This window comes from Rhinolophus hipposideros (genome assembly GCF_964194185.1).
Source record: "Rhinolophus hipposideros genome assembly, chromosome: 20".
Lineage (NCBI taxonomy): Eukaryota > Metazoa > Chordata > Mammalia > Chiroptera > Rhinolophidae > Rhinolophus > Rhinolophus hipposideros.
Window position 1 is genome coordinate 12,339,657 of NC_138066.1, and position 15,737 is coordinate 12,355,393.

Here is a 15,737-nt window from a genome sequence, read left to right on the forward strand (position 1 = left end):
GATAGATAGATAGATAGATAGATAGATAGATAGATAGATATAGATATAGATATAGATATAGATAGATATACACACACACACACACATACACACAATGGAATATTACTCAGCCATTAAAAACAATGAAATCTTGCCATCTGAAACCTGGATGACCTATAGGGTATTGTGCTGTGTGTAGTAAATCATACAGTGAAAGACAAATGTCACATGATCTCACTCATAAGTGGAATCTAAAGAACAAAATAAACAAATAAATGAAACAGAAACAAACTCAGAGAACATTTTAATGGTTGCCAGATGGGAGGGGGTCTGGGGGTGGTAAAAATGGGTAAGAAATTAAGAAGTACAAATTGGTTGTTACACAGTAGTCACAGGGATGTAGGGTATCGCATAAGGAATATAGTCAATAATATTGTAATAACTATGTATGGTATAAGATGGGTACTAGATCGATCGGGGTGATAGATGGGAGGGGGTTTGGGGGACAGGATGAAAAAGGTGAAGGGTTATGAAATACAAACTGGTAGTTACAAAATAGCCACAGGGATGTAAAATAAAGTATAGGTAATATAATCAATAGCACAGTAATAACTATATATAGTGCCAGGTGGGTACTAATCGGGAGATCACTTTGTAAATTATATAAATGTCTAACCACTATGCTGTACACCAGAAATTAATATAAACTTACATTGAATGTCAACTTTAATTGAAAAATTAAAAAGGGAGGGAAGATTAAAAGGAATAAGAGGTTCAAAGTTCCAGGTATAAAACAAATAAATCTTGGGGAATGTAATGTCTAGCATAGGGAATATAGCCAATAATATTGTGATTGTGGTACGGTGTCTAGTGGTTGCTGGGCTTACCATGGTGATCACTCCTTTAGCACAGGGAATATGACCAATAATGTGGTAACAACTCAGTGCCAGGCGGTTACTGTTGAACAACTATGATATACACCTGAAGCTAATATGATATTTTATGTTAGCTATATTTTAATAAAAAAATCTTTAAATAAATAAATAAATTTGCACACATAAAGTAAATAAATAAAACCTCCTCCTGGTTCTCTCTCAATATACCTGGCCACCAAGGTGCCCACTAGACACAAGCCTGAATCAACCAAAAATTAACCTTCTTTCCTCCATGGTGGGAGGGCTTGAACCTCAAATCACCTAGTGCCGCAACAGCGGAGAAGAAATGAAAAAAAATAAAACACTCCCATTAAAATATCTGCGGCTACTCCGATGGAAGGATATGCTCCATCTATGGACCGGGATCATAAATTTGGAAGCACAGAAAAAGAAACGCAATCACAGCCCCACTGCGGGGCTCTTCGGGAAAATATATTCACAGGGCCATTTCATGTAAATGCCGTGTATGGATTTTCAAATTTTAGAGTCACCCTTTGGACCAAGCACAGAAGACGGAATTTTGGTTACAGACAGAACATAGATGTTAACAGCCAGGATAGTGGAAAAGTGAAGGTATATCAGACTGCTAGGTAGGAGGGAAGTGGGGGTTGGGGGGGAGGGTCCCAGTGCTGTCACCCTCATCCTCTACAGAAGAGAGACAATGGGATTTGATAGAGTTCTGGCTGAAGAGGATAAAGTTACAAAAAATAACCAAGCGAAGAACCAAAAATATAACTACCCAAAACTGAGAGAAGGAGAAGGAAGGAATGAAGCATCAAAGCATTAAATTCTCATTTTTTGTTGACATGGGCTAAAAATGACACAGGGAGAAATTGTGATTTAAACATATTATTTGGAGATAAACTACTAAAAGAGTGAAAAAAAAGGGGGGGGTCCAACTGCTGGCTCTGGGCTAAAAATGGAAGGGAAGATATAGAGCAGGAAAGTTCACTTTTATTTATAAGCTCTTCTGTGCCCTTTGGATTTTTTTGTTTGTTTACCATGGGCATGCATTATTTTGATTTAAAGGATTAATTTTAAGTTTCAAGCAGTGACACTCAAATCCTAGCCAACTGAGCCAGAAATGGCCAGGCCATCTGCTGGCTGCCGGGTGCCCGCTTGTCTGGTGGGCACAGAGGGGTCAGTGAGGTGGTGGGTGCCCTGGTTGGAAGCAGGGGCCGGGAAGCCACAGAGGCAGGAGGGAAAGGCCCAGTGCAGGAGCCTTAGCCCAGCATGTTCCGGCAACGAAGCCGCTCCTCCTCCCTCTTCTCCTCCAAGCGGCTCGCCAGCAGCCTCAGCTCCCTGTGCACCGCCTTTCTCATGGAGGGCTCCAGCTCCAGCACCTTCTCCAGATCTGCCTTGGCCTCCGCCTCGTTCCACACCTCTGCGTGAGCCCTGGCCCGCACATAGTAGGCCTTCACAATGCCTGTGGGGAGGATGGAGCTGGACCCGCTGCCCAGTCCCAGAGGCAGCTCCCACCACCGGGCCTTCCCCGCTTATGAAATCTGTAACCTTGACCAAGATCCTTAACTTCTCTGTACTTCCTGAGCCCCATGTCCACGATTGTGAAGTGCGGATGATAATAATAATAGCAATTGCTACTCCTCACCCTTGTGCAGACCCTTCCAAGGCCTCATAACTAATGTTACAGTCATAACTTTCTATTCTTTTTCTTATGGAGGCTCCCCAAATGGCAAACACATCAGGCCCTATCCTTGCACCTATCCTGTGTGGTTATTATGCGGATTACATGACAGGACAAATACGCAGAATTTAGTGCCTGGCGCACAGTAAGTATCTGACGTTGTGGTTAACGTTATTCAAATGCCATTGTCACGTGCGGTCCTATTATCCTGCCACACCCATATATCACAGAAACTAGTATTTACTTAGTAGCGTTCTCTATAGGGATGGCCCCCTTTTAAAAAATCCTGTTTACTGCTTCACACAATCACAGGCTTGTCAAGCTACTTCTACGTTTGTCCTGATGCACATTAAAATACCTCTGCCAGAAGCATTGCTGGTCCATCACCTGTCATCTGGCTCCAGACTTGGGAAACCCTGCTGGGCCGAGGCAAGGTTTGGTGCCTTGACAACATCAGAAAAGGAGCACACGGAGGTCTGTGCAGGTGACTGCAGCCGGACGGACCCCACCCCCTCCGCCCCCGCCCCGCCCGCCGGCCACCCACCTGGGTGCTGCCGAAGGATGTCACTCGTGTGCTCCAGCACCTCATAGTACTCCCCCCTCTTCAGGAGGCACTGGCAGTAGTTGAGGATGAGGGTGTTGATCATCTTTTCCAGCTTCAGCCACTGCACCTCCCAGGGCTTCTCCTACCCATGGAGAAAGGTCTGCCGTGAGCTCCGGCTGCTGCCTGACACCCCTCCTCCCCCAGGGCCCTGGCCCAGGCAAGGCTGCTCCCCCAATGGCGGGCCTCTTCCCACCTTGGTCTGCAGGTTCCTCAGGCAGACAATGGCTTCCTGATACTTGGTGGAGGCCTCCTCGTAGCGGCCCAACTTGAAGAGCCGGTTTCCTTCTCCATGCAGAATGGGCACTGCCTGCATCTTCTCCGTGTTGCTCAGGTTCCAGGTCTCTCTCTGGTACTCACTCGGGGCCTCCACCTGGCCCACGAGATGCAGGTTAGTGAGGTGGGGCCCCAGGTCCTTGCACCCTAGCAGGTAGGGACCCCAGCACCTCTCACTGAGGTCAGCTCTGCATTTTCCACAGTGAGATTTCACTGGCACAATCATGCTTGCTGATCAAACACATATAAACAGGGAAAGGAAGCAACAAGGGCCCAGGGGCCCCACCGTAAATCAGAGCCTTTGTGCAAATTAGGAAAAGACACCACTTTGTCAACACACTTTACTTCCAATAGTCAGAAAATTGCCATCATATCCATGTCATTAGAACAAGACACTTAATTGCCATCTGCTGGAGAATTGTCATTATAAAAGTACAAATACACAATGTCTATAATGAGCATCTTAGAGGTGACGCCCTTGTTTGGTGTACAACTGTTCGAACAGGCCCTTAGGTGACAGTTCGTACTTGTTTGTTTTCGCCCACGCAGCCCTCAGGCTGAGCCTCAGCTCAGCCATAGCTGCGTCTCTCACCACCCCATAAACACGGGCTATCACTCACTCTGGGTCAGTGAATGTGGATAGTTCCACATGGCCTCTTCCACTAGAGAACCAGGTCTGAACCCACAAACCACCAGGACTGGAAATGAGGATATAATTCTAAACTTTTGGAAACAGAAATGGAAGTAGAGAACCAATAGAAGTAAAGTGTCTCCAAAATGAAAACGAATTACATTTTTTAAAAATTGATCCCAAATGGGCTTTTCCCTTGAAAAAGGCAAAAGTATCTTTCTGGGGGAGGGGTTCAAATTCCAATTCTCCTTTGGTTTATGAACCCTTTCTTGTTCTTTAAATGGAAAATGGGTGATAGCTAATGACTTGTGGTGTTGGGCTCCCATGATGCCCACTGGCCCGGGTCTCTGTCTGATGCTGGACAGCCCTCTCCCCCTAACTCCCACCCCCCAGGGTCCCACCTGCAGCAGCTCAATCACAAAGATCAGAGGCTGCGGCTCCTTCTGCAGCTCGTCCAGGTCCTCATAGCCCAGCGTGTGGTAGGCGAACATGTTGGCCAGCCCGCATGTGTGCACATGCCACTCGGTGGGGTCCTTGCCCTCTGATATCTGACGCAGACTCCGGGACAGGATGGGGTACACTCCCGTGTGCTGTGGGAAAGACAGGCAGATGGCATCGGGATTGTCTGCTCAGAGCTCACTGGACCTCTGAGTCCCTGCTCTGAACCCCCCCCAGCAGGAATCCTGCTGCCCCACTATACCTACCCCATGGTTATGACCATCTATTGCCCCCAACATACCCCACTAATAGCTGCAGGTGATTTTGCGCTGGGCAAAGTGCTCTACATCTGTTAGCTCCTTCCATTCTTAAGATGACCCAACAAGGGAGGCACTTTCACAGATGAGGAAGCTAGACCCCAGAGAGGTTAAGTAACTTGCTTAAGGTCACACAGCTAGGAAATGACAGAGCCTGGATTCAAACCCAGCTCCAGAGGCCATGCTCTAGCCACAATGCCATGCTGCCTCTTGCTGACCCTTGTAGTCAACTCTAATGAATTTCTCTCTGAAGGAGACCCCAAGTCCATAAAGCCTGTGACTCGCAGGCAGGGAAGTGTGGAGTGCACTGGGAGGAGCAGGGCTCTGGGGTCTGAGAGAGCTGAGTTGGTATCCTGACAGTGCTGCTTATTAGCAGTGAGCCCAGATCACCACCCCTCTCTGTGCTCCAGTCTCCTCAGGTGCACCTGCCTAGTACTAGGGCTGTGATAGGGATTAAATGAGATGGTACGATATAGGTCCAGCTCACCATAGCCTCAGCCTCGGGGAGCTGGGATTTGCCACCTCAAGGTGGAAGAGGGCTGGGGAAATCAGGCTCTTGGCCTCAGGCCAGGCCTCTGCCATGCTGGGCCTCAGCTGCCCCATCTGTAAGCTGGGAAACACCATAAGATGGTCTTTGAGAACCCCTCTTCTTGGGCTGGGTCCTGACCTGGCACCTCTCAGGCTCGTGCACAGCAACTCCAGTAAAGACATACTGTTGAGAAGTGAAGGGGCGGAAATGGTTCCGCTTATCTTCCTATGGGGATGAAGGTCACCCTCCAGCCAGGATCAGCCCTAAATGCCCTTGGCTTCTCTGAGAGGTAACCAGATGGCAGTTAAGCCTATTGGGATTAAGGCAGAACTACGGGAGGGAGAGGCCCCCAGGATTAGCTTGCTACAGGAAAGAGGAGGCACTCCTGGCCCTGGCGTGGCAGCCCCCAGCTCGCAGGCCTCTGCCCCTGCAGTTGAGTGTGAGCCATGGAACCGAAGGTCAGGTGGCTCTTTGGCCATGACCTCCAATTCTTTGTCCTCCTGAACACTGCTGCCCTAGTGCTGCCAGGGCCTGGTAAGCATGGTGGGCTATAGGATGCGGCCAGGAGTGGGACAAAATTTCAGGAAGATAAAGGTGAGAGAAGGAACAGAACTCCAGAATCCCACCCCCACATGGCAGCACCTTGGAGGGAGGAACAGAGTAAAGGTCTCAGTTCTGAGCCTACTCTTGAGGCCCTGCTTGCCCAACTGCAGGCCAGAGGGGCAGCCGGAGTCACCAGAGGTTCTCTTTGGAGCTAGACTCCGGCCTTTAGGATTCACTCAGCCCACTGGGCTGTGACTGGGGCAGGGGGCACCCGGGAACACTGCCCCTCTCTGGGGCTTCAAGGCCAGAGCCTGGTTCTAAGGGGCTATATCTATTCTGAAGTTTGCAAACTGGCATGCTGCAGGCCCTAATCGGCTCACAGATGGGTTTGTCTCATCCTTCACATTGTGGGACTTTCTGTTAATTAGTTGCCAACATTTAAACACTGAGAGAGTTCACATACTAAGGAAGATTTTTGGCTTGTCTCAAAAAGTCCAACTATCCAGCCGCATTGGGTCTGCCCTTTTCACATGACAACCATCTGTGGGAGCTGAGGGTAAGCTGCCCCCTTTGGATGGGGCAGACGATCTCCAGTCAATCAGGGCTCCTGACCCCTTGTGGAATTTGAATTGGCAACCCCTGGCCTCACAAGATTGGGTACCAGCAAGATGCCCACATAGAAACCAGGATCCTCCCCAGGAGGGGGTGGGGTAGGGTGGAACAAGGAGGAACACATTTCAGGGCAGAAGCTCCCTGAGGCCCCTGACTGACCCTGCCTGGGGGGTTTAGGGGAGGCATGGAAGGCAGGAAACCCCTGCCCCTGCAGAGACCTAAACTTCAAGTGAGGGCTGTCCAGGCAGAGGCTCTGCAGGGAGTGATGAGCAGCAACTGCGGGGGGAAAACCAGGCCTCATAAGTCCTTTGTCAAATGACATGATTGCCCCACTGTTTGCGGAGTCTTTCCAAAACTCAGATGCTGAAGTCAAGAGATGTCCCGTAGAAGAGAGGGGCCAACTAAATGAAACATGCCAAGCTGTTTCACACTTCCTGGTCTGGAGCTGCCTCTCGTCACACTTCTAGAGCTGGTGAAATCCTATGCATCCTTCAAGACCCAGCTCCACGTCATTTTCTGGAAGAAGTCCCCCTAAGGCCCTTACCGCCGTTAGTCGCCGCTCTTCTGTGGCCTTAGAGCACTCTGCCCTCACTTAATGATGTCATCACACTAGCTGCCTGCACTGCATTCACTTAGGTGTCTGCTCCTCCTCCACAATGCAAGTTCTCTGAGGGCCAAGGACGTTGGCCTGTTTTATTCCCGACACCCAGCAAAGGCCAAATCCGGTGCCCAGTGAATAGTTTCTAGATATAAGGTTGGTGCAAAAGTAATTGCGGTTCAAAAGGTTAAAAATAATTGCAAAAACCGCAATGATTTTTGCACCAACCTAACAGCTAGCTAGCTGCTTGGTGGGGGAAGTCTGAAGTATGAATACTATCGGTTGAAAGAACGGATGGATGAATTGATACCTGGGTGTGTGGATGGATAGAAGGATGGATAACAGGTGGATGTGTAAGTAGGTAAATGACTCAAGAAGGGGTGTGCGTGCGTGTGTGTGTGTGTGTGTGTGTGTGTGTGTGCCATCGTGGCAGCTGTGGGCTGGTAGATGTGGGGAGGTGGGGAGGCCCTACTGGAAAAACCGAGTCACTGTGGTATAAAAGTTACCAGCCTGTGAGATGGGCAGTGCACTTGTGTGACTACTGATGTGGCCCAAAGAACACAGACACCACAGGAATCAAAGGGCCATGCCCACCTTACGGAAATAACAACAGCTTGTGTTTTCGAAAACACCACATCAACCAATCAAGAATCTGTTGACAGCCTTCTATGCACTCAGCTTACCTCTATCAGCAAATACACAGATGGGGGGGGGGGGGCCTTGTGGTGACCAAGCCTCTAACCTATGGCCTAAATTACAGGTACACATGGGTCTAAAAAGTGCAGGAACTCGTCATTGTAAGCAAGTCAGTAGATATCACTTTAAACTGAAACCACAAAGAAGCCAATTTTCTGAAGACCTGACTGGTTAACAATAAAACATCTTTTTCAAAAATTGAAAACATCGGGATGAAGAACAACACAGGGTCTGGTACAAAGGAAAGACGCCCACCTAAGTAATACTGAGTATTTGCTAAGCGGATGAAGAAATGAATAACGCATTGAATGGGATCCCCTAGTGGTCGAGGACGACATTGCAGCCTGACTCAGCCATCGTGAGGAGAAACACTGGATAAGGAGTGAGGGGACCAGAGGACCCACCCTGAGTCTCTCCCTTAACTTATTCCACCAAGAGCAAGTTATTTTCCTTCTCCGAGTCTTAAATTTCCTCATCAGTGAAACGAGAGAGTTGGTCTCTAATACTCTTCTACTTCCACATACTAGCTCCTCCTTTTCAATTGCCTCGTACCATGATTTGCCCTCGTATTCATCATAGTATGTAATCCCCACAACAGCTCCTTAACTTGGGGATTTGTTTGTTTATAAATGAGCAAATAGATTTCCAGTAGGGAAAAATGACTTTCCCAGGGTCACACAGCTAATAAACCACAGAGCAAAGTTCAAACTCAGCTCCCTATCTATCTATCTCCCCTAAATTGCTCTCCTGGAAGGTCAGTGGCCCCTGGCAAAATAATGAGTCTGGCCATCTGCCACCAATGGCTGCTGAACGCATTAGATGACAGTCAAGGGGGAGCTTTGTAATGGCTGGATCAGGCTGTCAACCTCTGAACCCATCAATCAATGAGAGGTAAGCAGACATGGAGTGCCTCCCAAGGGGAAACACAGCACAATCTCTACAAAATGCAGGGGGTAGAGGTACATGTTAGAGAACTCCTTGGCGAAGCAATTAGCAAAATCAGGATGGGGGGACTTCTACCGGACGAGTGACCCAGTTCCTCCGACAAATCCATGTCAAGGGTAAAAAGAGGGAGGAGAACCCACAGATCAAAAGAAGCTGGAGAGATGTATCAACAAAGATCTATGCATTGACTTTGTGGGGATCCTTATTTGAATAGGCCAGTCATAAAGAGTAAAGGAGGCCACAGTGGGAGAAATTTGAACAGCGTCTGGATATTAGTTGTTATGAAGGAATCATTGGGGTTTGGAAAAAAATGTAATAATGATGTTGAGGTTGTTTTTTTTTGTAATTGCTTTCTTTTTAGAGACCTACATTTTAGTATTTACAGATGAAATGATCTGGTGTCTGGAATGTACTTAAACCATGTGGGGTAAGGAAGAGAAGTGGATCGTGGAAGGGATGAAACAAGACTGGCCGTGGGGTGACGGTGGCTGGCACTGGATGATGAGACCTTGGAAGTCCAGAATATTTTTGTCAACTTTTATATATGTTTGAAAGTTTCCATAAGAAATGTTTGTGTAAAGGCCAGTGAGTTTTGCCATTTCTATCTGGGCCACAGAACAAGAAGGCTAATGTGTATGGGTGATTTGTGAGTGTGCCATAAATGTGAAAACAATTTTGCTATGTGAGCAGAAGTGAGGAGGAGGACAGAAAAGTGACCAATAGCTGAAAGTCTCCAGGATCTAATAATCTTGTACAAAAGTGAGATCTGTGAAGTGGGCAGGCTACTCCTACGGGGCATGGCCCTGCTCCCACATCTCACCAGCCAACCATGACACTGATTGTCACTTTAGGGCTTGTTCTTTTGGGTGCCTCCATCTCCATCTATATTGTGGCAGGGAGGGAGAGTGCAAGATGGGGCTTGCAGAGTTTTGCCTTAACCCCACTTTCCTGAAACACAGCAGCCCTGCAAAATGCACGGGGGTGGGGAGGGCAGTATAAGGCAAATCCAGGGAATGGCCCAGCATGGCCTACTTACGATGGTGTCACACCAGAACTCAGCCACTTCTCTGATCCGCATGGACGTCAGCAGGATTTCCCAGACCTCCAGCTTGAACATATTCCCAATGATAATGTGCATGGGCTGGCCCACCTGCTTGCTGTCATCTATCACCGTCCGCTCCTCGTCGCATTTCATGGTGCGGAAATGAAAGGTCACCTGGTCACCAAGAGAGTGGACCCTGGTCTAGACATACCTCCCAAGGCCCAGCAGAAGCCAACCCACTGTCACCAACTCTCAGGGCTGTCCTCAGGGGTCAGCTCACCCAACCCATCAGATGCCTCCGACCCCCAGAGCATACCTACCCTGCCTGCACTCCCCCACGGACAAGGAACCCACCCCCTCCTAAAGGACACCATCCCACTCTTGACCACTTTGCAGGTTAGGATGTCCTTCCTTAAATAAGCCCTAAATCTGAGGCCACAGACCCAGCCGCTCCATCATCCAGGGAAGTCCACCAGAGATTTGTGGACAAACACCATGACCCCTGAGGGCTCTCCCTTCTCACTTAACATTTGGGACTCCAGAAAAATTCCCAAAGCCCTCCCCCCCCCCCGCCACCCTGTGCTGAAGTTTAATTTGCAAAGTATTAAACATGCCCAATGAATGGGCACCAATTCGGAGCTTCCCAGATGCCCAGGTGTTGATAATTCCAGGGAGGAACCATCTGGCTATTTTTTGGCAAAGCTGAAGCCTGTTAGCAGTTCCATGGGGCTCAGTGGAAATGCAGAGGCTTCCGTGGAGGGCCCCTATCTGGTCTGGGGGGACAGGCCTCACTCACTTGGGATCCGGTGATGAAGTTTGGGAGCTCCCCTGTGCCCCCATGCAGAATGGTTTTCTTGATCCCTTCCACGTTCAGGAGCAGAGCAGCTTCCATCGCTCAGGGTGGAGGAGGACATGCAGCCCAGGCTGAGATAATCTTGCTGGGAAGAAGGAGCTCAGGCTGAGATCTGAGGATTTACAAATGAGAGGAGTAAGGAGGGGTTGTGCCCAAAGCTGGCCTAGGCTGCTCTCAGGGCCACTACCCACAGCCCAGCCTTCTGCCCCATCCATCCACTGCTCCTCTCAGGGATGGGAGGCCCCTATCTGACATTATTGCACCAGTTTTAGTTTTGTCCCACCTCCAAAAGAAAAGGAAGTCAGCTGGAGCTTTCTGAAAGAAGACAAGGGAGAGGGAAGAGTGAGCAGGAGAGAGGCCTCAGGCCACCAAAGAGGAAAAGGAAGGAAGATCTGAAGCCCCTCTGCCCTGCCTGGCCCCTGGTGCTTCGTCCCTTTAGATGCCAGGCCAGGGCCCTACAGCCTCTGCAGTTCCTGCCTTCCTTCTTTCCTGTTTCCTCTCCCTTTCTTCCCCAAGCTCTGTCTGTCCACAAGAGGATGTGACATGTGGCAGGAGTGGCAGGTATCTGGCTTGGGAGAACACTAAAACAGAGTAAGAGAAAGAGGACAGGCTTGGGGAAAGTTGAGGAGCCCTCTCCCAGCCCCACTCCTGCCTCCCCTCCCCTGCAAGTTCTGGCTGGAGGCAGCGGGGCTCTCTCCTCCCCTTTGGAGCGTCTCAGTTGTGCCATGGAACCCAGGCAGAACTTACACTGGGCACTGAGATCTCCTTTCTGGTCTCAAGGAAAAAATCACGTGAAGATTTGGTGTTTGGTGCCACCTTATGGCCAGTTCAAGTTTTTATGCCTTGGCTCCCCTGGGTCTTGGTGGTGAGGAGATTCCGAAAGCCAGCCACAAAACCTTTCTCTTCTTGACCAGAGACTGACTTGTTACAGAGAGAAGGGACACAGGACCTTACCACAAAGAGATGAGAACACTGGGCTAGGAGCCAGCTAGCGCTGCATTCAAAGGGCTGATCCCACCTCTTATTTCCTGATATTGGGGCCTTGGGTGTCTCCTCTCCCTAACTCTATTTTCTCAACTGAGACAGGAAAATCAACCTCTCCTGCCTCCCTCTCCTGGAACTTGAGAGGTGTCCTGGGAGCACTGAGCCCGACCCCAAAACCCAGCGCCCCCAAAGGTCTCCCATGAGGAGACGTCAGCATAGAGGAGCCCCAGCCAGGGCCAACTGGTCTGGGCCTGGGAACCAAGAATGGGGTCCCCCCCCAGGCCCAGCTCCATTCCTCTCTGGGGGCAGGACATCAGGCTGGAGGGGACAGAGGTCTTCTTTTTCTTCTGTTCCATCCTTTCTCGGGCCACACAGCAACACAGAGCAGTCTGCATACCGTGTTTCCCCAAAAATAAGACCGGGTCTGTCACGTAGGGTTTCATGCGTGGTCTCTGGTCCCTCTCCCCACATAAGAACGCAGGATAGGGTGAGGCCAAAAAGGAACACCCACGGAGCCACAGATAGGGGAGTCATACCACTATACTCTCGCTGGCGGCTGGGTTGGAGACACAGGAAGCAGGAGCCACACTATCCGCAATCCACCACCCACTTTTGTGCCAACCAACCTCACTTGCTAACTGCAATCCGCTCTTGCTAGCTCGGCCACCATCTTCTTGCTAGCCCCCATTTTCTGCTAGCGTAGCCACAGCAGTTATATTAGTGGCCAATGGCTCACTGGTTACAGCTGACGGCCAACTAGCCACAGCTGATGGCCATCCAATCACAGTTGATGGCCATTTACTACCTGAGCCAGCACCTTTTCATGTGAGGGCGAGAACCTGGAAACTGCTCTCCTGGCTCTGTCCCCACAGGGTCTTATATTAATTTTTGCCCCATTAGGGCGTATTTTCAGGGGATGTCTTATTTTTTCATGTACAACAATCTATATTTATTCAAATACAGTCACGTCATCTTCTTCTGGAACATCGTCATAACATACTAAATGCGATCGTCTGGCTGACGATCTTAACTGGGGCTTATTTTCAGTGTAGGTCTTATTTTGGGGGAACCATGGTACATAGGAGGAAAGATGGGTGCTTAGATAGTAAAACTGCAAAGAAAATAAAAGTGATTACCATCAAGTCCAGGGAGGGAGGGGGGACACTCAGCGGGGGTGGGGGTTACTTCTTCTGGGGTCCTGGTAATGTTCTGTTTCTTCACTGCGTGATGGTTTCTTCCTATGGATGTTTGCTTTATAAGTATTCATTGTACTAAGCTTCCTGATTTAGGCATTTTTCTCTGTGATATAATTCACAATGGAAGAAAAAGATATAATCATGTCTCACACTTAAATCTCTCCTGTTGTTTAAATTGCTTCCTTTTATAAAAGGGTCAAAAGACACACAGGGATTGCAGTTATCAAGAGGAGGTAGAGCTGATAGACTGGGCCTGTGGTTGCCAGAGTGGGAGGAGGGGGGCAGGAGGGGAAGGGGATGTGGAAGCTGATGCCAGTGGTTTCGATTTCACTGCTGAGAACAACGAAGTCCTCCAGCCACAGCTTCCACATGGACCCCAGCCACCACTTGGCCCCCAAACTAACCTCCTAACCGACTTCATTAAAATGTAACTCTAATAACTCCACTCCCCTCTTCAAATTCAGCCAAGGCTTCCCACTGCCCTCAGTATAAATTCTAAGCTCCTTTCCTGCCAAGGAGCCCTGCAGCTCCTGGTTCTTGCCATCCCAGACCCTGCCCTCTATGTCTCCTTCTCTGGTCCTGGAACCTGGCATTGTCTGGCCTCCCAGCATTGCGCATTGCAGATCCCTCGATCAGACAACCTCGTCCCCTCATTTTGTCCCACTAACTCCTCAGCTAAAACACCATATGCTAAGGCCAGCCTGCCCTGACCTCCAGCTCCAGTGGAGTTCCCCATCCCCTTACACACCATGGTTGCCCCCGAGCACTTGGCCTTCGTGGCATTTTTGCAGTTTAATGTCTGCTGCTTCCCTCAGACTGACAGTTTCATGAGCCCAAGGAAACTGGTGGAAGCTTTGCTGTTGGACAGAGAGTTCCCCCAGGGCAGGGCAGAACTCTGGATCCCAGAAAGCCTCAGCTTGGAACAACGGACTGGCTTTCCTCCTTACAAGGAGGAGCTGGAGCCCCTGTACCCCCACAACCCCTCAACTAATAGTCTGCTTGCTTCCGCACACCCTCCTTCCCACCCCCTCACTACACCACTCCCTGAAAGGCAGAGGGAGAGCCTTCTCATTCAGAAAAAAATGTTTCTTCTTTCTCTCGTTGCCATGGAAACTGTTCTTCCTTCACCTGATCTGCCAGTTACAGTTCTAAGAGAAGGGGTAGGATTGCCCCAAGCAGGGAGAGCCTCTTCCCACATTCACTCATTTGTTCCCCGATGCTTGATGAGGCCATTTAATCAAAGGTTAAGAATTCAGATATTACAGTCAGACACCCAGGGTTCAAGTTCCAGCTCTGACTCTGTTCCAGCCTAGGCAAGACCCTTCACCCATCTGAATCTGTTTTGTCATTTGTAATGGGAATAAAAATACTCTACTTCCTAGAGTTGCTGCGAGGATTGAGGCAGAGTAAAGAAATGCACTTAGCACACATGTGGTAAGGGCTGGACAAATATAAGCTGCTGAATCGATGCCCACGGCATACCAGGCATTCTGACAGGTACTGCCAGACAACTGTGACAAGACAACCCAACTTGAAAGACTTTCTAAGTGTTTCACCTTGACCGAGTCTTTCCCACACTTTCAATTTCATTTTCCTAAAAATACTCTTGCTTTCCCTCCTCATATTTCACTGGTAAAGGACATGAATTAATTACAATAACAAATACTACCAGCATAAACAGGCTTGGGAACAAACACGTCTGACACTTGGGAAACAACTCTATTAGGGAACAAGGTGAGTGAGCAGGCAAACTAGAGCAGTGAGCCATTGTAAACTAAATGTAATGAGCTGTCACTGGCACTAAACAAATAATAAAATAATAAAATCTCAAAGGACATCACACATAGTCAAGTAGTGTTTCAGGAAACGTGTATTTCAGTTGTATATATGTGTGTGTCCTGGGTGTCTTATCTGGGTACTAGTCTCCTTGATATTCCCTGTGCAAGAACCCCACACACAGCACCACACACACAGACACACACACATGCACACTCAAACACAAACATACACACTCAGACACACACATTCTTTGCTTGGTTCACTCATTCTCTAGGTCTCAGACCTAGATAATAATTTTTGTGTCATCATTTTCTTTGATTGATAAATTATTGATTATTTGACTCAGTCGTGTCCATCTCTTCCCACACACTAGATTTGAGCTCCATGAGGGTAAGGAATGCTTTGTGGCCCATTTTTAGCATAATGCTTAATCTATTGTGTTGGTGCAAAAGTAATTGCGGTTTTTGCAACTCTTTTTAACCTTTTAAACCACAATTCTTTTGCACTAACATAATATCAACCACCATTAGGTATTTGGAAAACCATGAGCGAGGGGACATGGGGAAGGAGGAGAAGGGCTGGGCGAGGCCAAGGGGATGCCCTCTGAGGCGTGTTCCTTAAAAGTGCCTGCAGTGCCCAGGGGGAGCTGGGGATGCAGGAGGTGAGAGGATCCACCTGCATAGGAGAGGTGCAGGAGGAGAAGCAGTGTTGGCGGTGGTATGGGGTGGTATGGCACGTGGAGTCTGGTCCCGGACCGGCAGAGTTTGAACCCTTGGCCCTGCGACTTACTAACTGAGGGAAATTGGGGCCCAACCTAACCGATGTCTATGCCTTGGTCTCCTCCTTTAGTGGCAGGCTGCCCTGAGGGTCAAATGAGCTCATAATATAAAGTGCTTGGCACACAGGTAGCTGGTGCATAGTAAGTACTCCATACACGCTCTTGGGTCTCACCATCCCAGGGAGGGGCGGGCAGGGGAGCGGTAACTGAGGCCACAGAAGTGGGTGAGATCAGCCAGAGAGGAAGAAGAGGATAGGGACAGAGCTTCAAGGAGCCCATCAGCAAAAGAATGACCAGGGAGGTGGGGAGTTGTGGGGGAGCAATGAGGGGGAGACCAGATGAGGATGGCAGCAAGGAAAC

At 49.1% G+C, this 15,737-nt stretch overlaps 1 protein-coding gene across 1 annotated transcript; it reads right to left on the minus strand.

The window, feature by feature from the left end:
* Nucleotides 1-2,137: 2,137 nt before the first annotated feature.
* On the minus strand, nt 2,138-10,679 carry AIPL1 (AIP like 1 HSP90 co-chaperone; the record flags this gene model as incomplete). Its single annotated transcript, XM_081027782.1, has 6 exons — nt 2,138-2,340; nt 3,104-3,245; nt 3,357-3,533; nt 4,469-4,657; nt 9,782-9,961; nt 10,584-10,679. 6 exons carry the CDS (start codon nt 10,677-10,679, stop codon nt 2,138-2,140), a joined length of 987 nt encoding a protein of 328 aa, XP_080883908.1.
* Between the last annotated feature and the right edge of the window lie 5,058 nt (nt 10,680-15,737).